Genomic DNA, 26005 nt, shown 5'->3' on the forward strand with positions numbered 1-26005 from the left:
ACGCTTGTATAATAACACTGAGTATGAATATCCTCCCTAATTGTTATGCAGAAATGTTGGAGACTTTGCGGTGTTCTGTCCTAGCTTCATCACACGATCAACGGGCTGTGCTGAAAACCGCTATAAAAGCTTTGTCCGCGCACCAAAGATTTACTAACCGACAGGGTTATATGTGGGCAGAGCCCACGTAATAGATATCAGGTCTGAGATAGTACCCCCAGAGTCTGAATTTCTACTGTGGTACCAGACACGGCCTGGTCTTGAAGGACGCGAGTATGAGGGATTAGTGGAGCCCATACATATAGACTGACACCCTTTCCTAATGGCTGCTAGAAGTATAGTCACCGTCAGAAGGGAGAGTCCCAGTTCGTTTAATAATTATAGGCAATATTCCTATTCAACTGAAAAAGTTTACAGCCGTTGCTCAGGTATCACTACTGACCCCAGATGATGTGCTAGACAGCGAGGAAGATGGTGATCAGCAGGGGGCACAGCAAATCAAGCTAGAACTGTGCAGTTCGCCCCTGTGACTAGACGATCTTCATATCGGAGATACTCAAACCTCTGCCACTCAAATTCAAGACGTGCGTGACGTTGTTATAGAGAAACGGGCTGCTTTTAGCAAACATAGCATGGCTTTTGGCAGAGGTGAAGAGCATCTCTCACACCATACCCACAAATGGCCATGCACGAATTAAAGAGAGGTACCGTCCTATACCCCCTTCATCATATCAACACGTGAAAGCAATGATCACAGAAATGAAACATAGCCAGATTACAAGAGTAAGCTATAGTCCCTGGGCTGCACCCATTGTATTTGTAAAGAAGAAAGATGGCGGCATCAGATTTTGTGTGGATTATTGTAAATTGAATGACCTAACACACACGCTGCTGCGCATAGAGGAATCCCTAGCCGCCCTGGAAACAGCTGCATACTTCTCCACTCTAGAGTTAACCAGTGGGTATTGGCAAGTTCTGATGAGTGAATTTGATAGAGAAAAGACTCCTTTCACCACCCTTATGGGCTTATTTGAATTTAATTGTATGCCTTTTGGACTGTGCAATGCTCCGGGGACCTTCCAAAGATTAATGGAGCAATGTTTAGGCCATAAAAATTTTGAATCCGTTCTGCTATATTTAGATGATGTAATCGTATATTCAAAAAGCTATGAGGATCATTTGCAACATCAACGTGAAGTCTTCCAAATCCTAGTGAATCATGGCCTGAAAATCAAGCCCTCTAAATGCCGCTTGCTGCAGACTCAGGTGCGCTACCTCGGTCACACTGTTAGTGCTGATTGCGTGTATCCTGACCCAGACAAAACAGATGCAGTAAAAAATTGGCCCACTCCTAAGACAGTAAAAGATGTCAGGAGCTTTGTAGGCTATTACCAGCACTTCATACCAAACTTCGCCCATGTAGTCACTCCTTTACAAGAAATTCTCAGAGGACATTTAACCCCTTGAGTGGCGGGTTTCCTACCACCCTGTCGTGCCCACCAGGGCAGGTTTTTTAAAATGGTCTAATCATTGAATTTCAACTAATTTTGCAGTTGCGTCTCAAGAGCTATAACTTTTTCATTTTTCCATTGACATGGCCATATAAGGGCTTGTTTTTTGCGGGACAAGTTGTGATTTTTTTTAAACAGGGGGGAGGAAAAAAAGAAATGGGGAAAAAAGAAAAAAAGGGGCCATGTCATTAAGGGGTTAAATAATGTATTAACTTCCTTCTCTGGGTCATTATGACGCATGGATACCACATGTGTGATTGTATTTTTGATTTTTTACAAAGTAAAGGGAGACAAGTGTTTTTATTATTTTTTTAAATAATTTTTTACTTTTTTTTATTTTTTTTTTGTCCCTTTAGGGGACTTCCACAGGGACCCATTAGGACCCCTGATCACATTCCAGGGGTCCGATGGTGACAGCCCTTTACATGCTGCAGTCACATAGACTGCAGCATGTAAAGGGTTAACACAGCAGAGATCGGAGGTTTTCTCTGATCTCTGCTGTAAGAGCTAGTACCTAGCTGTCCTCTGACAGCTAACAACCAGCTCTCCCTGCCACAGAGACCATCGGCTTGCTTCTAGCCGATGGTCTCTATGGCAACCTGTAAACAAAGCAGGAGGTTGCCGACATATCGGCAATATCTTCTGCTGGTTTTTCAAAGCCCTTGCACTGCTCTGTGTGGGTCTGTGCAGGCAGAGCACACTGTCACAGCTTGTGGCATTGTGCTCTGCAGCTCCCATAGTGATACATAGCCCGGAAATCTTCCGGGCTATGTCACTATGAGCAGTGGAGCTCGTCCCGGAAAATTTCCGGGCGTGCCACTCAAGGGGTTAAAAGAGGTTCACAGAAGACCTGTGCCAATAAATTGGGCAGCTGAGCAAGAACGAGCGTTCCAGACTTTGAAAGAAAAACTAATTACACCTTCTATTATGGCATACCCAGATTATACTCTTCCCTTCAGCTTATATACAGGTGCTAGTTTTAAAGGACTTGGTTCAGTACTTGGTCAGATACAAGAATGGCAAAGAGAGGGTAGCTGCATATGTCAGTCGTACGCTGAAAGGATCAGAAGGGAACAATCAGAATTATAGTTCTTTTAATTTAGAGCTGCTGGCACTAGTTTGTGCAGTTACAGAAAAATGTAAAGATTATTTGGCTGCTGCGACATTCACTGCTTATGCAGACAATAACCCAGTGGTTCGTTGAAATTCAGCAAAACCCGGAGCACTAGAGCAGAGGTGGCTCTCCAGACTCGCAAACTTAAACGTCAGATACAGAGCTTGAAAGACAAATACAAATGCTAACGCTCTCTAGCTTACCCGCGGAAACGGATTACTCCCCTGAGGAAGATCAATTGGAAGAAATAGAAATGCCAAATTTTCAAGCTGAACAACGTTGCTATTCTTCAACCAATGACTCTAATCCTGCCAGTAATTCCCCTGATCTATAGAGATGGCTCCTATTACAGCAGGATAGCAGGAGCTTTGGAGATCTACAAGAATATTTGCTAACAAAAGCTACACCAAAGGGAGTTCTTTGCAAATCTTCCGAAACCAAATCCTCATGAATAGTCCAGCAGAAGAAACGTGTTCTCTCTCTCTCTCTTTCTTGCTATTTGTATTAAGAAGGTTACTCGGAGGAATTCCCACAGTCTTAGTTATCTGTTGGAGCTAATCTCCGGAAGGGTATTTTGTAGTAGAAGCCGCCAATTTTTAGAGGGGTTTGTGTAATTTACTGTTAAGTAGATGAGGCCCCAATTTTATCTCCGGCCCACTGCTTGTGATCAGGGAGCTTGTAAATGCTTGCTTCCCACAAAGAGCAACGTTAAATCCCGACCAGACTGCAGAGCGTTCTCTCACCACCAACTGCGACACACCAACAACTCTCCTAACCTCCCACTCACTAACTCCTCCCACATCCTGCCTCACTCATTCCCACTTCCACTCTGCTCCCCACTATCAATCAGGAATCTGAAGTGGCAGCGGCCAATCAGAACACAGACCTAGCTTGGCAGATATGTCTGTTTGTGAGGAGAGGGGAAAGAGGGGTCTTTCTGACATACACCTTCTGTGTCTTCTAGGAGCACATAGCAAGGTGTTAAAATACAAATGAATGTGTGGCTACCCTGGAGGACCTCCAGGCCACTACAGTGTCCTTTAATTTTGCTAATCAAGGGGACTCTCAAGGCTGAGACCCCACCAATCAGCCACTGCTGGCCTATCCTAGCTAGAACACGTCCTGTAGTTAACCTTTAAAGGGCATCTATCAGCTTCCTTGCAGCTGCTAAACCAGTAGTGTGGCAGGGACGCGGACGTTGGGAATATGCTTATACATACCTTCCCGCTTCTCAACCTTAGGAGCCCTAAAATACACTTTTCAAACTGCCGCATGTCTTATGTGAATCATGCTGAAGTAGTCGGGTGGATGTTCTGCAGTAAGTGATTATCAACCCCACCCACTGAATCTTGATTGTCTGATAGCATCATACCTGAGAGGTCAATCAAGAGCCAGAGGGAGGAATTGAGGATCTCTCAGTGCAGAAAGCCCAGAACCTCTATCAAGCAGTGAATTTACATACCAAGAAATTGAAAAGCAAATGTCAACTGCACGTTATTCACCTATATAGGGCCAGACAGTTATGTTGCATAGCCACCATAAAGATCCCGATCTAAAAGAAACTAAAATTGCAATGAATCTGTAAGAAGTGGAGATGGCAGCAATCAGGTGCAGATAAAATCCTTCATTCCTCCCAGCGCTAAAAACAACGTTTCGACTCGGCTGAGTTACTTGAAAAAGTGAAGGATTTTATTTGCACCTGTTTGCTGCCATCTCCACTTCTTACGGATTCAGTGAATTTACATACGATGCACAATGGTTTGAAAAGTGGATTTTGGGGATTCTCAGGCAGGAAGAACAGCAGTGGACCTGTTCTAGCATGTTCCCTGTGTCGGTGTTCTAGTGGTGCTGGTTCAGTAGTTGCAGGGACAGCTGACAAGATGTCCTTTTAAATATTTTGCTTTATGGAAAGAAATCACTTCTACACAGTGTTTGTTAAAGTCTCTGAGTAATGAGGTTGTTGGATTTTGATTACTTTTTTATAATCGGTGATATTTTGTATCTACAGTATATCTTTTGTGAAAGTGATCAGCTACTTCTTGGCTGTTGTTCATTGTCATAGGTAGATAAACGGAATGCATTTTTTTGTTTACTTAGGGAAAAATGTATAAATGTTATGTTGCACTGCAGTACATAAGAATACTGTACAGCATCCCAGATCCACAGATTATTGCAGTCCAATTGCTCAGCTTGCTTGTATATATTTACAGGCGGCTGGCTATTCGCAACTCGTCAGCAGTAACATTGGTTGATGGCGCTGTGTCGTTCACAACTGTCTCTCACTGCAGACTCTTCTATGACATACACTCTCCGACAACCTGCCCAAACTCGTCAATTGGATGCTTCTCAAAGCTTCCTATTGCTGCCATCTACCACTGGCTGTGAGTTGGGAGCGTTGGCACTCCTGCACAGATTGCACATTGGTAGAGTGCTGCATCGCTTTTCTTCAGTATGGTGTTGAAATATGCATGACACTGTTTTGAAAGCAGGAAAATGCCTGTAGCAGCATCATTGCGATCTTTGATTGGTATCTGGTATTTTTAATACAACCTGAGACCAGTAACAAATAAATTACCGGGAATGAGGTTCAAATGTTCTAGTGTCCAGTGCAATAACGTTCTTAAACCTCTTGTGTCGAGATGACCCCCAAGAATTTATACAGCATTCACCTGGTATTGGTTGCAAATCTGGCTGCATTGTCCCTGATTTGTTGGTTTCTCACCTTTTATTGTGAGGTATAGAGATGATTGAAAACATCAGATTTTTTTTTTTTTTTTAATTTTCTCTTCCTTTTTTTTTTTTTTTCCAGAGATACCTGTTAATAAGAGGAATGACTTCCGCATTAAGACTCTTCAAGAAATCCGTGAAGAAAAAGCCAATCAAAGGCTGGAGCAAGAAGCCACAGGTGTATATTCTCAAAGTAAAGACAAAATCAGCATAAAGAGCAAATTTTCTTCTAAGCCTCAAACAGAGATTTACATTAAATCACTGAGTGAAATTCAGGCAGAAAAGAAACTAAGACAACTGAAAGATGGGATACAGAAACAAGAGAATACTAAAGATGAAAAAAACACAAATGCAGATAAGGAACAGGAACAAAACCGTGACGGAAATATGGCACAAAATTATACAATTCCAACTGAAACCACTCGAAAACAAACTGACTTTAATTGGAAAATTGAGGGTGAAGAAAAAATTAAGCGACCTATTATAAATGACCATATTTCCAGCAATTTTGGTACCAGTAAACCCCCTTCCACAGGCTTTAAAGGGCCAAAACTCAATTTGCTATCTATAGAAAAAGTTAGAGTCAAAACACTTGAAGAGATTAGACAAGAGAAAGCTCTCCGTCTTCAACAAACTGCAAAATCAGAAAAGGGGAAATCTGTATCTCAACAACAGGCTTCATTAAATCACAAAAAGCTCATGTGGTTCTCCAAACTCCCAAGTAAGCAACTGCAAGGCATTGGCATGAATAATATAGTCTTCATCCTTCAATCTGTTATATAACTGTTAAAGGGGTTGTCCCGAGGCAAAACATCAAAATTTTAAATTATCCCATTCCCCCTGTCACCCCCCCGGCATAAAATAGCACTTTAATTAAAGCGGTTTTTAAACCGCATGCTACTCGCCGATGTGATGAAATATGAACTTATAAAAATCTTCTCCCTAAGATGGCCGCCGGTCCTTTCCCAGGGATGCACCGTGGTTTTCTCCCATGGTGCACCGCGGGTCTTCTCCCATGGTGCACAATGGGCTCTGTGCGGTCCATTGCCGATTCCAGCCTCCTGATTGGCTGGAATCGGCACACGTGACGGGGCGGAGCCAGAACGCCGCTCGTGCCCGGACTGACCAGAAAGGAGAAGATCCTTCTGCGCAAGCGCGTCTAAACGGGCGATTGGACGCTGAAATTAGACAGAGCCATGGAGACGGGGACGCCAGCAACGGAGCAGGTAAGTGAATAACTTCTGTATGGCTTATATTTAATGCACGATGTATATTACAAAGTGCATTAATATTGCCATACAGAAGTGTATAACCCCACTTGCTTTCGCGAGACAACCCCTTTAAGTAGAGGTCATAGAAATGTATAAACATAGGCTTAAATCTATTTCACTAAACAATGCAGAAATACAAGTAAGGTCCAATGTCCACGGGTGGAATTAAATTTCGGAATGTGCACGGGGCACCCGCCCGGACGATCCACAGTTCAAGCCGCCCATAGAGAAACATTGGCATCTGCACTGTAATTAAAGTATGCAGATTTGTTTTGCGGACCTTTTGGTCTGGAAAACAAATTGCAGCATGTTCCATTTCAGTGCGGATCCCACACGAATGGCTTCCATTGAAGTCTATGAAAGCCGTCCAATCCGCAGCCTGTCCGCAATTGAATTGCAAATCGGTCACAGATACTGCAGGGAAGCAGATGATTTTTTTTAAAAATGTTTGCTGCGCGTATGCGGCGCACCCGCAAGCACTTCCGCACGCATCTGCAATGAAGACCCGGACAGTAAGCATTGTCCTCAGCCGCAAGCACATTGGATTCTGCTGCGGGCTCCTGCATGCGGAATCTGACTCACCCGTGAACATCAGGCCTAAGGCTCAGTTCCCATTAGTGTTCTACTTCACATTGTTCATTATTTTGGTTTTTTCAAGTAGTATATGTAATTTTTTAAAATGCAGCTAGCCATGTCCAAAAAATCGTAAACTCAACTATTCTCACCCATCCTGGGTACGGCTAGCTCCCCAAAAGCCCAGGACGGACAGGATAGCCTGTCTTTACGGTTTCTAGGTGTGGCTAGCTGCATGTAAAAAATATATACTGGAAAACCCTGTTAGTACCTGTGATGCAAATAACATGTATATTTTTTCAATGCAGTGAGTGCAGATGCAGTGCTGGACAAATCAGGCGCAGAGTCAAGTCTGCCTATAAATAAAAGTGCGGAAGAGGAGAATAAGGTATTTTTGGTAAAGTTAGACGCTACAGATTTTTATACATTAAAAAAAATGGTCATTGATAGTGTCTAAATACATAAATACATTTTCTCGTGCAGACATCAGAGACATTCAGATCTCCTGGCAAAACTTCTGAAAAAGAACAAAGTAAAAAAACTGCAGAAACCAAAACTGAGAATAGTGCACCTATTGCAGACTCTGAAATGTCACCGCTCAAAGATGGAAGCGATGCAGAAGTTTTGAAGCCAACTAGACTAACACTTGCAAAGAGAGGTATATCTTTCAAAGGAAATTTTGATAAGAATGATTAACCCCTTAGTGACCACGCCTGTTTGTGCCTTAATGACCAGGCCAAATTTTGCAAATCTGACATGTCACTTTAACATGGAAAAACACCAGAAAGGTTTTGCATATCCAAGCGATTCTGACATTGTTTTTTCGCCACATGTTGTACTTCATTTAGGCGGAAAAAAAAGACTGATAGAATTTGTGTTTATTTATTAAAAGCACTAAAATTTTGAAAAAAAATCATCATTTTTTTCACATTTCCAACTGCAATATCTCAAATATGTGCAAACATAATATAGAAATTTTTGCTAAGATATATATTTCCATCCGTTTACTTTATTTTGGGCACACATTGGAAAAACACGTGTTTTTTTAACCATTTAGGAGACGTACAAATTTAACATTACTTTTCAGCATTTTGAGGAACACTTTGTTTTCCTACACCAAGCCAAGATTGGAAAGGCTCACAGGTGTCAAAATGATAGATACCCCATATTAAAAACTATACCCCTTAACGTATTCACTGAGGGGTGTCATTAGTATTTTAACCCCACAGTTTTGTTTCAGGAGTCAATGCAATTTAGAAAAGAAAAACTAAAATTTCATATTTTTGCAAATATGTCTTTTTAAAGATAGGACTTTTTTCTATTATACACATGAAAATGAGGATTTGCACCCCAGACTGGATACCCCTGCTTGTCCCGTGCTCAGAAACATACCCATTGTGGCCCTAGTATTACGTCTGTATGCACAATGGGGCCCAAAATGAAAGGAGCAACCGGTGGCTTTCGGAACAGAAATTTTGCTTGAAGGAGATTTAGTCCCCATTGCCCACTTGTAGAGCCATTGAGTGACCAAAACGATGGAGAACCCCCACAAGTGACCCCATTTTGAAACGTAGACCCCTTAACAAATTTATCTAGGGGTACGATGACTTTTTTGACTTCACAGTTTTTGAATGAATCTAAGCCAAGCAGAAGGAAAAAATTATGATTTTCATTTTTTTGGCAATTGTGTCAATTTAAAAAGTTTTTTTTGTATGGTGTACATAGGAATGAAGACGTTCACCCCAAAATGGATACCCCCGTTTGTCCCATGTTCAGAAACATACCCATTGTGGCCCTAATCTACTTAAAGGAAACATGGCTAGGCCTATAATGGAAGGAGCACCCGTTGGATTTCAGGGTACAACGGAATAAATTCCAGGCCCCATTGCCCACTTGTAGAGCCATTGAGCGTGCAAATCGATAGAGAACACCCACAAATGACCCCATTTTGAAAACTAGACCCCTTAACAAATTCATCTAGGGGTGTACTGCGTATTTTGACCCCACAGTATTTGAATGAATCTAAGCAAAGCAGAAGGAAAAAATTACAACTTTCATTTTTTGGCAATTTTGTCATTTTAAAAACAGGTTTTTTTGTACAGTGTACATAGGAATGAAGACATTCACCCGAAAATGGATACCCCCGTTTGTCCCGTGTTCAGAAACATACCCATTGTGGCCCTAATCTACTTACAGGACACACGGCTAGGCCCATAATGGAGGGAATGCCCGCTGGATTTCAGGGTACAACTGAATTATCTCCAGGCCCCATTGCCCACTTATACGGAAAAAAAATTGACTTCCTAAAAATACCCCCACCCCCGCCATCCCCATTTTTTGGCATTCCCTAAATATTAGATAAAAGTAATAATATAAACTGCGTTTTATGTCCGAAGACGGGTAATTACGGAGGCTGGTTGGGATGGGCACATGGGGCAAGAAAACCAGGTATTGCCCCCACCCCCACCTCTCGCTTTTTTAGGGGTATGGGGTGTAAAAAGTGGCGCTGTGAGGCTTTGTAATCTTGCTGCGGTGCAGCGGTCTCACACAGAAGGCGCTCAACAAGCTGCTCCTGGAACTGCATGAAGGCGAGCGTTCCCGGGGCTTCTTGTAAATTACGGATTACAGGTAGCGTTCTAAATAACGCCAGGCTCACACGGCCGTATGCAGAATCCGCTTACGGAGACCCGCAGCGGATTCTAGCTGTGAGCCTGTGTACAGCCACATAATGTACTGCGCATAACTGCCTACTCACACAGACGGTCATGTGCAGTACACCGTTTTTTGTTTATATTTTCCGCGCCGTCGCTTAGAGATGACCCGGGTACCCGCAGTCCGTACACAATGTATTTGCATATGGCCTGCGAGTATATCCGTGGTCATAGAGCACAAGGGGCTTTAGGTCGCGGATATCCGCGGTAAAATATAGCATGCCGTGTTCTGTTTTCTGCGAGTGGATTCCATAATTCCGACCCGCTAATTGGGGGAAATTGTGTAATCCAATGCATGCGATTGATCTGTGGATTACCGCTGATCAAGCGCATGCAGAACCCGTAATTCCTCTCCGGTCATGCGTGATAGGCCAAATGTTATATCGCTACTTTAGCACATGACCCGGGACCGCTCAACGAGGTCTCCGGTCACTGCTCCAAGCACTCAGTGACCATTGGTCGCTGGGAGCAAGGAGCTTTTGAATTTCCTTGGCTCCCCGGCTCCTGCGAATGTGTCCAGCATTTTGCCGGCGGGCGCATGGGCAGCAGCCGGAGGGGTCCATGGAGGATAATCGCATCTGGATTCAAATGCGGAAGCCTCCGAGAAGATGTTTCATTTCCTCTCACCGATCGCATCGGTGAGGGGAGATGAAACTTCCACTTTTTAAAGAACCTTTACGTGATCGCCATTATGCATTGGGTAACGGCGATCACGTGACCAGTAACCGCATACCGCGGCTCCCCGTGACATCTCCAGGCTCTTGGCTACCTTTGGTAGCCAGCAGCAGGGAGATTTTACATTTCTTGGGCAATCTTTCACTTTTGCGCATGCGTCCGCATCATGCTGACGGGCGAATGCGCAGAAGCTGGGGTAAGGCACACGGATCAACATCCCACCAGGGAACAATTCCGGGACCTTGAGTACGTAATTTCATCCCCCCTTACGGATATGATCCGTAAGGGGAGATGAAACTTTAACTTTTTAAACTTTTTTTTTAACTTAACATTTTTTTTTAACTTTTTAACTTTATATGATCATCGTTATCCGATGGATAACGGTGATCATATGACTGGAAACCGCATACAGCGGTCCCCAGTCATATCTCCCTGCACTCGGCTATCTGTGACAGCCGGGTGCAGGGAGATTTTGAATTTGTCGGGCTCGCCGGCCTTCTGCGCATGCGCGCCACATTGGCCCATGCGCAGAAGCCAGCGGAGGGTCCAGAGACCGGCCGGAGGACATGGAGGAAGCGGGGTGAGTATTTTCACCTCCCCTCATGAATACGATCCATGACGGGAGGTGAAGCTTTTCTTTTTTTCACTTTTTTCTTCACTTTTCCGCAATTGCCGTTATCCATTGCATAATGGCGATCGCGGTATCGGGGACCGCTCACCGCTTAGCCTGCTTACATCTCCTGCCTCCCGGCTACCTACAGGAGCCGGGAGCCAGGAGATTTTAAATTTCCCGGGCCGCCAGGCCTTCTGCGCATCGGCTGACGTAATGCCGCCTGGCGCGCATGCGCAGAACACCGGCTTCAGGACCAGGAGAGCGGGGAGCAGTGCGGCGGACCCGGGTGAGTAATTTCTTTAACTTTTTTTGCACTTTTTGGCGCTATCGATTGGACAACGCCGATCGCATTGCCGGGGGGGGGGGGGGGGGGAGGTCCCCGCAGCCCGGGATGACAGTTCCATGCTGTCGGCTACCTGCGGGCACCGACAGCATGGACCTGTCACGTCCAGAGCCCGAGGGGCTTTATTCTCTGCAGGACACATGTTTTTACGTCCTCAGAGAATAAAGCCCACTTCGGGAGGACGTAAAAACACTATGGCCCGGTCGTTAAGGGGTTAAACAGCATACAATGCATTGACGATGTTTGGTAATATAGTGTAATCTGTTTAAGGGGTAGTATCATCTTTGTGGCATATCCACGGTTTGCCCCAAATTTAAACACATTAACCCCTTAATGAAGCCCCCTTTTTTTTCCTCCCCCCTTTAAAAAAAAAATAGTACTTCCTTTATTTATCCATTGACGTAGCTGTGTAAGGCCTTGTTTTTTGCAGGGAGCCGCGCGGCTCATGGGAGCTGTTGCTGTCGGGTATCAGCTGTAATAAACAGCCTGCGCTTTATGAAGAGAGCTCGCCCCACCATCTCTCCTCATACATACCCCGACGCTGCAGGAAGTAAATGTACGTCCTATAGCGGAAAGGGGTTAATATACATTTTTTTAAATATCATTATTTCTGTCATAATTGTAGGTTGTAGATCCTTGTGGTTTTCCTCTTTATAAACAACCATCGTAAAGCAGTAGAATAACTTGCATAGTTTGTTACAAGTACTGATCTTTTTATACTTCAAACCTGGATTTTCCCTGTGATGAGAATTATGGAACATACAATATATATGGCTGATTTGGTTTACCAAAAATGGTGAACCAGTAACCCATGTACAAAGGTTTGTTAGTGATCCCACTACTTGCTGTTAGCCCTGTATTTTTCTGGTTCTGGAGAGCAATGTCCAATCTTTTTGTGTATTGACACATTCTGCACTTTGCCACCAGGATATGGTTGTAACACATACCGTAACCAATCGGTAGATTCGTTATTATTGACCTTTAATAGTTCTCCAAATGTGTTCCCGCTTACAGATAAACCAAAACTGAATGTTGAACCATGTGTGATGAAAAATACATTACCTCTCAAAGCTACTGCCAAGCAGAAAGCACAGGAAAAAATGATCATTGCTGAAGTTAAACCCATGAGCTCTGGTATTACCTGCAGTGAAGACGAGAAAGCTGCAGGAATGGTAAGTAAATATTTCAGAATTGTTAAAGGGACGCTCTGGTGATGTTTTTTCATTCATTATGCAGCTTTCCCCCAGTGTATATAAGTGAGCTAGTGTTGCTTTAGTTATTTCTTTGTCTGAAACTCCAGCTCTTTTTCCTCAGGTAATCCTGTAATTTCAGTTCTGAACAGCTCAGATTTCCTTGGGTTTATGGATTCATTTTCTAGTCAGTTTCTCCGTTTGTGTTGCTGTTACATGGATCTATTACTGAAACATCACACAGCTGATCACTGATGATCACACAGCTGTAATACAGGAGATCACAGCTCATCCTCCTGACTGTATACTTATGGTCTGTAGCTTATTTAGGTGAATAAATATAGAATGTAATGATAATTAAGCTGACCCCCACTGGACACAGTATTCCAGATGAGGTCTGACTAAGGAAGAGTAGAGGGGAATAATTACCTCACGTGATCTTGACTCTGTGCTTCTCTTAATACATCCCAGAATTGTTTGCTTTTTTTTGCTGCTGCATCACACTGTTGACTCATGTTCAGGGCGCCCACCCACTGGCGATTTTTTTTCCCTGCGAAATTCGCAGCATTTTTTTCTCTGCAGGGGTCTATGGGACTTGTAATGTTAAAATCGCGATTTTGCGCGATCGCGATTTTAAAATTACAAGTCCCATAGACCCCTGCAGAGAGAAAAATGCTGCGAATTTCGCAGGGAAACAAATCGCCAGTGGGTGGGCGCCCTCATTCTGTGATCTATTAGTATACCCAAGTCTTTTTCATATGTGTTGCTACTTAGCTCAATTCCTCCCATTCTCTGTGTTTTTCTTTTTTTTTTTTTTTTCTTGCCCAGATGTAGGGCTTTGCATTTCTCCTTGTTAAATACCATTCTGTTAGTAACTGCCCACTATTTAAGTTTTGTGTTCATCCACGTGAGTGTATTTGGGAGGATTATGGATAATTCTTCGAAACGTCCATCTTCCAAGAAATTAAGTAACACAATGTTCCTTAGTGGTTAGCTCCAGTTTCTGCGATGAGAATGGAAATCATGCTAACTGTGGGGGCTATGTAACACGAGGAAACAGTTGCAAAAGGGGGGATTTGTGACAGAAGCGATAATATTTTCTATCCTCCATTTTGTCATGTAACCTGTTCTTCTTCTCTATTTCTGTCTTTCCTTATAATGCTTCTCATTCTTCCTATTTAGGGGTTGTTAACAATTGTGCTTTGAAAATCTCATTTTGCAGTATTTCCCAACCTTATTGGACATTTCTGTCTTTAAGAGGGTTCTGTCCTACCCTCTTTCTGAGATAATTAAAATCTGTCTTTCTAAAATCCAACCTTGAAGCCTAAGCCTTCTTAGGTCTTCCTTCCCTTTTTATCCAAAATGCAACTATAGCATGATCACTGCCTCCTAAGGTCTCAACCACCCATACTTCCTCAACCATTTCTTCCTCAACCATTTCTTCCCTGTTGGTAAGAATTAGGTCCCATTTAGATAGGACAACAGTCGTCTGAATGACTGCATGAGTGCTGACATCACCAGGATCGTTAGCGCTTGTGCAGAGTGTTTAGACAGGCAGAGAACACCGCTGGATCACGTACTTCTCGCTCAGTGCTTCACCTCCTATGCATTTACACTGAGCGAGAATTCTGCGGTCCAGCGATGTTTTTAATGCTGACTGTAAGTCAGCGATAACGAGAAGTGAACAAATGGTAAGCGTTTTTTTTTTTTTTGCATTTACACGGGACAATTATCGCTCAATTTAGTTTGTTTAAACGAGTTTTAAGCGATAATCATAATGTGTAAATGGCCCTTCAAATCCAAGGTAGCAGATCTCCTTATTTTCTGCTCTACCTTTTGGAAGATAAATTGTCAGTAAGAGCAGATAAGAATTCCTAATCCCTTGAATGGGAATTACTTATCAGTGTTCCCATTAAGCAGCGTGACCGCATGGCTTCTGAGCTCTCTACTGCAGAGCCACGTAGGAAACAAAGGACATTTGACTGCTCTAGTGGCAGAGAGCTGAAGATAAACACTGCTCCTACACTGACCACTGCCACTAATGAGAACCTCAGGATGGGAGGCATGGAGAGAGGGGTACAGGCGCCTTCAGCCCCTTCATAAGCTACTACTGTCACTTCCATGCTGTACTTTTCCCCTGCTCTAATTATGTTATATAGCTGAGCAGTCGGGGATGATGAGGTAATAGCTGAAGAGAGTGGCTGCAGGTTGCATGGTGATCGGTTCTCAGCAGGAGGGGTGCAAACTAATAATCATATTTTAGGCCCCCTGTCCATGGCAGTGATTTTGCCAGCGGTAAATCACTGGCGAGTCACGCTGGCTAAAGCTTTTCATAGCGTTGCTATGAAAAGCCCCGGCCCCGTGTCCACGAGCAGAAAATCATTGCGATTCTCCGCTCGCGGTCGACAGTTCGCAGCATGTTGCGAATTGCCCCAATTCTCCACGGTCAGCCTATCTGTCAGATAGGCTAAACTGCGAAGAACAGTCTGCCGGCTCCTGCTCCCCGGCGGCGTTTCCTGCGGGATACCGCAATGCCCGTGGACAGGGGGCCTTAAAATTCTCCAGCTAGCCTGCATGTGTGTGTGTTTATAATGTACTAGCGTACCCGTCGTGCGTTGCTGCGAAGACAGACATACATACATTCGTTGCTGCGAAGACAGACAGACATAGCTATCCAATCCAGTTATTTACACTTTGCTTGTCTGCCTGCGTGCCGTGGATTATTCTAGGGGTTTTCCCCAGCTCGCAACATTGTATCCAATAAGCGAGTTCTCCACTAAACATTGTTCTCCATGAAAGAACTGAGCGTACCTTTTTTAAAAATGACGGCAGCAGCGACCAATGAGATTTTGTAGGCCGCTGCTTCCCCCTTGCAGGCTGAATAAAATAGCCGTTGTGTGGAACATACAATTTATCCGGCTGCTGTAGCTTCTTGGGAAGATAGCCTAGTACATGTTTGCCCACTTCCAACTCCAATGGAGACTGACTGTAAATGGCTGGCGTGCTCTAGTATTTATGGTTCCAAGCTGTACGTGTCATTGCATACAGTCTATCTATCTATCTATCTATCTATCTATCTATCTATCTATCTATCTATCTATCTATCTATCTATCTATCTATCTATCAGGGTTATTGCATACTATCTATCTATCTATCTATCTATCTGGGTTATTGCATACAGTCTATCTATCTATCTATCTATCTGGGTTATTGCATACAGTCTATCTATCTATCTATCTATCTGGGTTATTGCATACAGTCTATCTATCTATCTATCTATCTATCTATCTATCTATGACATCAGGAAATGAGAGAATTAGATTCCGTACGTAAAATTTGGACACTAATTCTTTGGCGCTTTGAATTGAATAATCGAGTTGGGACCCATTAGCTTTTCCCATTTATGACATAATCAATGCTCGTGCCAAATTTCAAGTTTCTATGACATTGGGAAGTGAGAGAATTAAATTCCGTACATAAAATTTGGACGCTAATTCTTTTGCGCTTAGAATTGAATAATCGAGTTGGGATGAGACATAAGGCCTTGCCCATAAGCATTCCCCAACCTCCAAGAACTGAACCTACCTACCTGAATGAGATTTTGTAGGCCGCTGCTTCCCCCTTGCGGGCTGAATAAAATAGCCGTTGGGTGGAACATACAATTTATCTGGCTGCTGTGGCTTCTTAGGAAGATATCCTAGTACTTGTTTACCCACTTCCAACTCCAATGGTAATTGGCTGGCGTGCTCTAGTGGTTCCAAGCTGTACGTGTCATAATAGAGCCTTAATGACATCACAATGCAGCTTTATAGAACATGTTGGGGCATGTTCAAGGGCGTCCGATGTTGATGACATCAGTGATGACATCACAATAGCAGGTGGCTTACTTATTCGATCTACGTGGGGGGGTGGTAACTTTCGACGATGCTCGCGCGCGCGCCATTTATCGTAGGATATTTGTACTATGCCTATAATCTTCCCAGGAGTGTACTTAACAACTTCCCAAAGTTTCATGGCGATCGGATGAATGGTGTAGTAGCGCATAAAGGACAAACAGACACGCAGACACGCACGCACGCAGACAGACATACATTCAATTTTATATATATAGATGAGCAGGAGGTCTCACGATGCAGCTTTATAGAACATGTTGGGGCATGTTCAAGGGCGTCCGATGTTGATGACATCAGTGATGACATCACAATAGCAGGTGGCTTACTTATTCGATCTACGTGGGGGGGTGGTAACTTTCGACGGCGCGCGCGCCATTTATCGTAGGATAGTTGTACTATGCCTATAATCTTCCCAGGAGTGTACTCAACAACTTCCCAAAGTTTCATGGCGATCTGATGAATGGTGTAGTAGCGCATAAAGGACAAACAGACACGCACGCACACAGACATACATTCATTTTTATATATATAGATAAAAGTGTGTATGTACTGTGTGTATCTGTACACTTATACAATGTACATATAAATACATGTATATGTTTTGTGTACATACTGTAGCATGCTGTATTCTAAAATTGTATCTATTTAAAGGGGGACCCTGACCTATCTCCTGTTCTGGCACCTACCACCCCTGACCCAAGATTCCAGAAACAGCCAAGCAAGCTTCTCTACACAGTTTATGTAAATCCATTAAATTCTATGAAAGTAAAACAGTCTTGCTTGGCTACTTTCGGAATCCTGGCCAACTCGTACAGAGTGGTATTCCTATCTGGGCCATGTTTGTCCAAGATGGTTGACACCCTTTTAAGGCTCTGTTCATTTATAATGGAAACTCAGATGTAGCACAAGATCCATCATACAATAGACACCAGCAGTACCTGAAACAAAGCAGTTGAATCCGCACCAACCCCACCAACATAGAACAGTGAGATTCCGGTCTTCTGGATGGAAAATTATGGCCTTGTCCCTTGGTGTGGGCTCTCTTTTACATCAGCCTGCCCATGTCCCTGAAATCCTGCTTTCCCTCCTGCCCCACATTGGCACATTTTTTTCCTGGAAATCCGCCAAAAGCTTTTTGCAGCCTGCGTTTTACTCCCTCCAACCCAGCACTGGCCTGCTGACAGGTTCAGGATGTTGGCTACTTTAGTCCCCATTTTTTTCATGGCCTACCCATGGCTCCTGTCTCCCAGGCTTTCGGCAATATCTGTGCTCTCCCCATGGTGCTGGGGCCCTTCTGAAGTCAGGACCCGGCGCTTAATGCACTTCCCAATATCTCAGCCTTTTACCGATGCCAGGGCAGGCCGCTAATCTAGTCCCTGGCTTCTTTCCCACATTTCTGATGATGAGGGCCAAATTTAGCCCCAGGCTTCATGCCTACTGTAGGAGTCCACTTCAGTTCTGTCTTTTGGCTTCCTTCTTCTAATTGAGTGTTTTAGTGGGTTTTCTCTTTGGCCCTCCTCTCAATCCCCACTCCTTCCCTCTTTTTGAGCTATTTTCTGTAGCAGAAACCTGTTTACTCTGCTGGACTCCAGGTTCTTCAGCAGTTCTCTAGTCGAGTAGACTGAGGGTTGATGCTTTCTCTTCTCTGGCAGTCCCTGTGCCTTTCCAGCATGTCAGATCCCAGTGAAGAAGGCTAACATCAAGCAGGACCAGTATCTCAGGTCACTTTATTTTGCCTGTAGTATTTGCTATCGCAAATTTTGCTCAAGTCAGGCCAGATCTTACACTCCATCCACAGTCCCCTCTGGTCAGGGCAGTAGCGTCCACCCCCAGAATGGGCCCTCTCCTTATCTCAGTCTGTGGCGGAGCTCACCAGGATGTATCTCAGTCTATGGTCACATTCATGGAACGCCTTGCCTCCCACCCAGCCGCCTCCTGGTTTTCTGTCCACCTCCCAGGGTGAGTCTGAGCTATCAAGAGAGAGCTCTCAGTATGGCAGATCCCTCAAGCACACCTGGGAATCCTCTCCCATTCCTCATCTGGGTCTCCTATAGCGCTTGACACCTCACCAGAACCTGTTTTGGATGGCTCTTCATCCCCACACAACCAGTTCTCCTCAGGTGAACTGTTCCCCTCTGAGTCTCGTTTGGAATCTGATCAAGACCAGTCCATCAGAAACAGGGACCTGTTAGCTTAATCACAGGCGTCTGCGACACTTTGTAGATCAAGGACGCGTTTTTAGGGAGGCAAAATGCAAAAACGTTTTTTTAAAACACTTTTTTCCATGCAGAATTAAAAACATGTGCAACTTATTTTATACGTCGTTACAGACGCGACGATACCAAATTTGTGGGATTTTTTTTTTTTACCTTTTTGTTATGCTAATATGAGAAAAAGCACAAAACGGTGTTTTTTACATTTTTTTCTTTTTTGTACATTTTTCTCGTCCGTATCATTGGGGGGCACAGCCTAGACCATGGGATATAGCCACTGCCCTAGGAGGCGACACTAAGCAAAGAAGTGTTAGCTCCTTCCCTCTGGCTATATCCCCCCTGCAGGAACTCAGCTAATCAGTCTTTAGCTTAGTGTCTGCTAGGAGGCAGACATGGCTATTTGCGGGAATCCGGGGAGTCGGGGCTTTTCCCTGGCTCTACTGGCCTCCCGGGGGAGACGCAGGCAGGAGGTGTCTCCACCACTACTGCGGCGTCTCACCCAGCGAAGAAAAAGGGGCCCGACCATGCAATGCGCATCTGAGTCGGTTACCTGCCAGCCATAGGGCTCCCCCCCCCCCCCCCCTGGAGTGCGCACTGTCTGACAGTGACGCATAGGGGGCAGCACTGCTGGAACGGTCGACGCGCGGACAGGATGTGGCCCCCGGACAACACACTGCGTTGGGACTCCATACAGACAGCGGCGGCAGCAGCAAGCTAGGCACGGTACCTTATGGAGATGAAGCAGCAGCAGCAGTAACAGAGGCAGCAGTAGCAGCAGCAGCTCTCCCGGACAAGGGCTGAGGCAAGGCAGCTGACAGAACGCTGGGACGCCGGCCGGCAAGCCACTTCCGGTCGCGGCGCTCCGGGGGGCGGGGCGCCGTCGGGCGGCCGGAAAACGTCACTTCCGGGTCACGGACGGACTTCCGGGGCAGCCCACGCCCCCTCCGACCGTGGCAAGTTCAAAAAGAGCAGGCAGACACGGGACTGACCGCTCTCAGCAGCTGGACACCTAGTTCTGCCTGCATTCCGGAGCCCAGCACTGCACAGCTCTCTGAGCAACAGAGGCGCACAGGCATTCAGCCATCCAGACCTGCAATCTCCTCTCGGCCACGGAGAAAGCACCCGGACAGCAGCAGCATCTCCTGTCTGGGGCACCAATAGCTGCAACGACACCGCAGCAGTCCCTGCCAACACCTGCCGGGTCACCTACGCTGCTAGATCGTGCGGTGGACCCGCGTCGACCTCCGACAGCATCTAAGCGTCAGGACCAGAGACTCCAGCTGGACTAGGGGAACCGCGGAAACAGCTGCCAGACCGGGTAAGCCCTGCCCAAGGCAGCACTTTGCGGTGTTTCCCCATCCCTCCCTGTCCCCCCTGCAGGCGTTCCTGTAACAGTACGTAGCTGCCCCGATACCGGGAAGTTGTCCACTTGCCATGTCTGACCCTAGATCAGAGGGTTCCAGCCCGGCCAAAGGGAGGGTGAAGCATTACACTTGCTCTACTTGCAGCGTTAAGTTTGCTTGCGGTCAAACCGACCCCCGCTGCGCTAGATGTGCCACGGCTTGCGCAACTCCAGGGACCCCGGTGCCCCCCCACCGCCCCTGTGGAGCCAGGGCCCGAACCCCAATGGGCAAGGTCCCTGGCCGCTGCCGTTTCTGGCTTGGCCACATCCTCTGCGGCAATCTTACGCCGGTTAGAGCCCAGCTCGGACGCGTCCTCCTCGGAATACATACGAGGGAGGGCACGCAAAAGAAGGAGGTCCCGCAGCAGCGAGGACTCTCCCCGTAGATCGCGCCACACCAGGAGGTCGTCTGGATCCTCCAAGTCCAGGCGATCCAGGGACTCGCACGGCTCTCATGGGTCCAGGGAGTCCGTGCATACGTACCACAGATCAAGGCACTCTTCACGGTCCCGGTATTCTGCGAGACCGGCCCGGGCTCACCAGGAGTCCCCGCGAGCCTCTTGCTCACGGGCATCCCATGACACGGCCCAAGCGGCAGGCGAGAGCAGCGGGTCGGAAGACTACGACCACTCTGCGGGCTCGTCAGTTTCAGAGCTAGACGAAGAGCAAGTGTCGCGCCTAGCCAGTCTAATGGACAGCCTGGTAATATCCATAAGAGAAACCCTCCAGGTTACGGAGGAAACAGTAGAGACGGCCCCGTCCACGGTGTCGTTTAGACGACACAAGAGATCACAACAGGTCTTCCCAGACCATCCGGATTTTTCAGAAGTCCCTAATAAGGAATGGCAAAACCCGGACAAAAAATTTAGGCAACCCGGGAAAACTTGGGAAATTACGTACCCATTCCCAGGGGGCTTGAAAAAGGGTTGGGCGGTACCTCCGGTAGTCGACCCACCAGTGTCACGACTAGCTAGAAGCACAGCATTGCCAACAGCCGAAGTAGCGACGCTAGCTTACCCGCAAGACAGGAAGCTGGACACTTTGGCAAAAACGGTGTTTCAAGCCACAGGCACGGCTTTGCAGCCAATATTTGCGGCTGCATGGGTCAGTAAGGCATCTATAGCCTGGGCCAAACAGCTACAAAGAGACATTATAGCAGGCGCTCCACCAAGTGAGTTGCTCGAGCTGACAGACAATGTCATACAGGCAAACAAGTTTGTATGCACAGCACAACTTGACGCAGCCAAATTTGTGGCCCGGGCGTCCGCCGCATCGGTCGCGGCAAGAAGAACTCTCTGGCTGAAGAGCTGGTCAGCGGATACAGCGTCCAAGATGGCGCTAACAAAGTTGCCTTTCGAAGGAAACAGGCTATTTGGGCCAAAACTGGATGATATGATAAAGGACGCCACAGGCGGCAAGAGCACGTCATTACTGCAAATGCCGACAAGAAAGGAGAAGGTTCCATTAAAAAGGAAGCCGTTTTTTAGATCCTTTCGGCGTTTCTCGTCCCGCCCAGGGTTGGGACAGTGGTCCCACTCTATGAGAACCCCGACAGAGTCAAAGAGGGGCCCCTCTTTCAAAACAAAACAAACGTGGCGATCCCGACCCGGAACATCTAAAACGGCGGGATCAAAGAGCGTGGCGTGAGACGCTGCCCCCACCCAGTGTCACCAGGGTGGGGGTCAGGCTCTCCCAATTTCGGGAGACGTGGGGGAGGCGCGTGAACGACAAGTGGGTACAGGAGATTGTGACATCCGGGTACGCAATCGAATTCACGACTCTCCCACGGAATTGGTTCTGCAGGTCCAGAGTGCCTACCACCCCGGAAGGGGTAGCCAACCTACAGCAGGCATTACAGAATCTGCTGACACAAGGGGTTGTGAAACCGGTGCCAAGGGTTCTACTCGAACCTTTTTCTGGTACCCAAAAAGGACGGCAGAGTGAGACCGGTGCTGGATTTAAGGAGGTTGAACCAATTCGTCAGAACAAAACATTTCCGGATGGAGTCAATCAAGTCCGTGATAACCTCCATGCAACCGGGGGAATTTCTGTCCTCGATAGATATCAAGGACGCCTATCTTCATATCCCGATTCGGGAAACGCATCAAAAATTCCTTTGTTTCGAAATACAGGGAAGGCACTTTCAATTTACGGCGCTGCCATTCGGCCTGTCTACTTCGCCAAGAGTTTTTACGAAGGTACTAGCAGCAGTGATGGCTCTAGTCCATGCGGAAGGTATATCGACCATTCCATACCTAGACGATATACTAATAAAAGCACTGTCGTGGGACGACAACATCAGGAGCTTAAACGTCACGATAAAAATGCTAGAAGAATTCGGCTGGATAGTGAACCGCGAAAAGTCATGCCTAATACTGACACAACGCTTGGAGTTTTTGGGCATGATATTCGACACCAGCCAGCATCGGATCCTGCTACCTCAAGCAAGGGCAGACAAGCTCCGGCAGGGTGTCCGGTCCCTAATGCAGGGGAAACCGCTAACCATCAGACACTGCATGGCTATCCTGGGCCGGATGGTGGCAGCATTCGAGGCAATCCCCTTCGCCCAGTTCCGGTCAAGGAGGCTACAACACCTGATATTGTCGCGCTGGAATGGGTCCCAGCTGACCCTGGAACAGCGAATCCAGATAACCCCTCAAGTCCGAGGGTCGCTGAAATGGTGGTTGAAACCTGGCAGGCTTAGGCGGGACGACCCTTGGGCCCAAGGCGATGGACAGTAGTAACGACGGACGCCAGCCTTTCGGGTTGGGGCGGAACACTGAGGGACCAGTCTGTTCAAGGAGTTTGGTCTCAAAGAGAAACAAGGCTGCACATAAACATCCTAGAATTGCGGGCAATCTACCTGACTCTCCGACACTTCGGGCCCAGTCTCGAGAGAAAAAGTGTACGCATCCAGACAGACAACACCACAGCGGTGGCCTATGTCAACCGGCAAGGGGGTACACGGAGCGCGTCGGTAATGAGCGAGGTAGCAGTCATACTAACATGGGCGGAGAAACACCTGAGCTCAATATCCGCGGTTTACATCCCCGGAGTAGAAAACTGGGTGGCGGATTACCTAAGCCGGGAAAGAATAGATCCCGGCGAATGGGGTCTGCATCCAGAAGTCTTTCAGACGATATGCCGGAAATGGGGCACACCAAACGTGGACCTCATGGCGTCCCGGCTAAACTACAAAGTACATCCATTCGTGTCCCGAGCACGGGATCCACAGGCAGCGGCAACAGATGCGCTAACCATTCCATGGAAGAAGTACAAACTCCTATACGTATTCCCGCCAATCCCGCTCATACCAAGGATCCTAGGGAAAATCAAGCAGGAAGGGCGACCAGCGATACTAGTAGCGCCAAACTGGCCAAGAAGCTGGTACGCGACCATCATAGAAATGCTGTTCGACACACCGTGGCATCTTCCCGAGCGAAGAGACCTGCTATCCCAGGGACCTTTTGTTCACCCGGATTCCAAGTCTCTACATTTGACGGCCTGGCCGTTGAGACCGAGGTCTTAAGAAGGAAGGGTTATTCGGAGAATGTTATTCAAACTATGATACGAGCCAGGAAACCAGCCTCATCAGTAATTTACTATAGAGTCTGGAAGCGCTTCTTCATCTGGTGTGAGGAGAGGCGGTTACAACCGATGCAATTTTCGGTGGCCAGACTTCTTGCATTCCTACAATCAGGCCTTGAAGTAGGATTAAGGGTAGGCTCGCTGCGGGGTCAGGTGTCAGCATTAACGGTACTGTTCCAAAGACCAATCGCAAACAGGATGGCTGTACGTACGTTCCTGCAGGGAGTCGCCCATACAACACCCCCGTTTAAACCTCTGGTCCAAACTTGGGAACTTAATCTCGTGTTGGACACTATTACAGACCAGCCTTTCGAGCCGCTGAAGGAAATCTCTATGCGATTACTGACCTGGAAGGTGGCATTCCTCGTCGCTATCACGTCGATCCGTAGGGTCTCAGAACTAGCGGCGTTGTCTATACAGACGCCATATATGACCTTCCACCAGGACAATGCTGTACTAAGACCATCACCCGAGTTTCTACCAAAAGTAGTCTCACAGTTTCATATTAATGAAGAAATTGTCTTGCCTTCTTTTTGTCCAAATCCAGTACATAAAAAGGAAAAGATGCTGCACCACCTGGACGTAGTAAGGGCATTAAGAACCTATGTGAAAAGAACAAAGGAATTCCGTAAGACCGACTCCCTCTTCGTTATTCCGGAGGGGACCCGAAGGGGCCTGGCAGCCTCAAAAGTCACCCTATCGAAATGGATAAGGTCCCTGATAACAGAAGCATATCGCGCCTCAGGACGCTCGCCACCATTTCGGGTTACGGCCCACTCCACACGGGCGGTAGGGGCTTCCTGGGCAGTCCGCCACGGAGCCTCAGCCCTTCAGGTGTGTAAGGCAGCCACCTGGACTTCCTTACATACATTCTCAAAATTTTATAAGGTCCACATAGCTGCATCATCCGACGCCGCTCTTGGACGGAAGATCTTGCAGGCGGCGGTCGCTTGACCGCACAGCCGAACTTTGAATGCCCACCCAATATATTGTTTTCGGGACTGCTTGTGAACGTCCCATGGTCTAGGCTGTGGCCCCCAATGATACGGACGAGAAACAGATATTTTTGGTATAACTTACCGTAAAATCTCTTTCTCGTCGCGTTCATTGGGGGCCACAGCACCCACCCCTTATTATTTAGGCAGTTGCTGGAACTTTCTGTTCTTCGGTCATTTTTTGCCAAAAAATTACGCCAAAGATATGTGTTTTGGTGTGTATAAAACATAATATGTATAATTTTACTCCCACTGGCTTCCTACTGCTTGCAGACAGACTGATTAGCTGAGTGCCTGCAGGAGGGATATAGCCAGAGGGGAGGAGCTAACACTTCTTTGCTTAGTGTCGCCTCCTAGGGCAGTGGCTATATCCCATGGTCTAGGCTGTGGCCCCCAATGAACGCGACGAGAAAGAGATTTTACGGTAAGTTATACCAAAAATATCTGTTTTTTTTAACACTATTTGTGTCCCTTTGGGGGACTTACAGCATACCACCATTGATCGCTGTGCTAAGGCATTGCAGGACTACTGTCCTACAATGCGTTATCACTTATTACAATGATCACAGGCACTGGCAATACAGGACGCCGGTATCTGGCGTCCTGTTGCCATGGCAACCAGCCGGGCTCTCTGCGATTATATCGCGAGAGCCCGGCAACTTCACAGAGGGAGCGTGCTCCCTCTGTGAACTCTTCCCATGCCGCGCTCTGCATACATCGCAGCAGAGAAAGGGGTTAACTGAGGGAGGCTGGCTATCATTGACTGCCGGATAGCTCGAGATCGCTTATGATCTCGTGCTATCCCCAGCACGTAAGTTTACGCCCTGTTGTGGGAAGTACCCCGCTGCCAGGATATAAACTTACCTTAACTTGGGGTTAAGGACCTCACAGACAGACGCATTGAGGCTTTCTCTAAAACTTCCTTTGAGAGGACAGGTTTTGCTCACCGAACAGTCTTTGCCTCCTCTTGGGTTTCTAAAGCGGTATCAGCCTAGACTAAACAACTGAAGCCCCACATCCTTAGGCCGCCTGCGTACGGCCAGGCCAGATTCCACTGCGAGAATTCTCTCAGCGGGATGATGTCCCCGTGCCCCTGCAGAGGCCTGCGGCTTACCCGCTCCCGGCGTCTCCTCTTGGCGCTGTGTTCCAGCTGTTGGCCAGCCGGCGCATGCGCAGAGAGGAGCC

The 26005-nt window shown here is 46.7% G+C and overlaps 1 protein-coding gene across 5 annotated transcripts in view; it reads left to right on the forward strand.

Moving 5' to 3' along the window:
- Positions 1 to 26005, forward strand: part of LOC136625805 (zinc finger CCCH domain-containing protein 11A-like) — a 76360-nt gene that overhangs the window by 36124 nt on the left and 14231 nt on the right. For 3 of the 5 annotated variants that reach the window (XM_066600308.1, XM_066600309.1, XM_066600310.1), the window contains 4 exons: positions 5435 to 6073; positions 7505 to 7584; positions 7680 to 7854; positions 12553 to 12710. In XM_066600308.1, coding sequence (XP_066456405.1) covers positions 5435 to 6073; positions 7505 to 7584; positions 7680 to 7854; positions 12553 to 12710 — 1052 coding nt within the window. Of the gene's footprint in view, positions 1 to 5434; positions 6074 to 7504; positions 7585 to 7679; positions 7855 to 12526; positions 12711 to 26005 lie in introns of those variants that run through there. The other 2 variants (XM_066600312.1, XM_066600311.1) reach the window with 2 other exon arrangements.

This window comes from Eleutherodactylus coqui, chromosome 4 (genome assembly GCF_035609145.1).
Source record: "Eleutherodactylus coqui strain aEleCoq1 chromosome 4, aEleCoq1.hap1, whole genome shotgun sequence".
Taxonomy (NCBI): domain Eukaryota; kingdom Metazoa; phylum Chordata; class Amphibia; order Anura; family Eleutherodactylidae; genus Eleutherodactylus; species Eleutherodactylus coqui.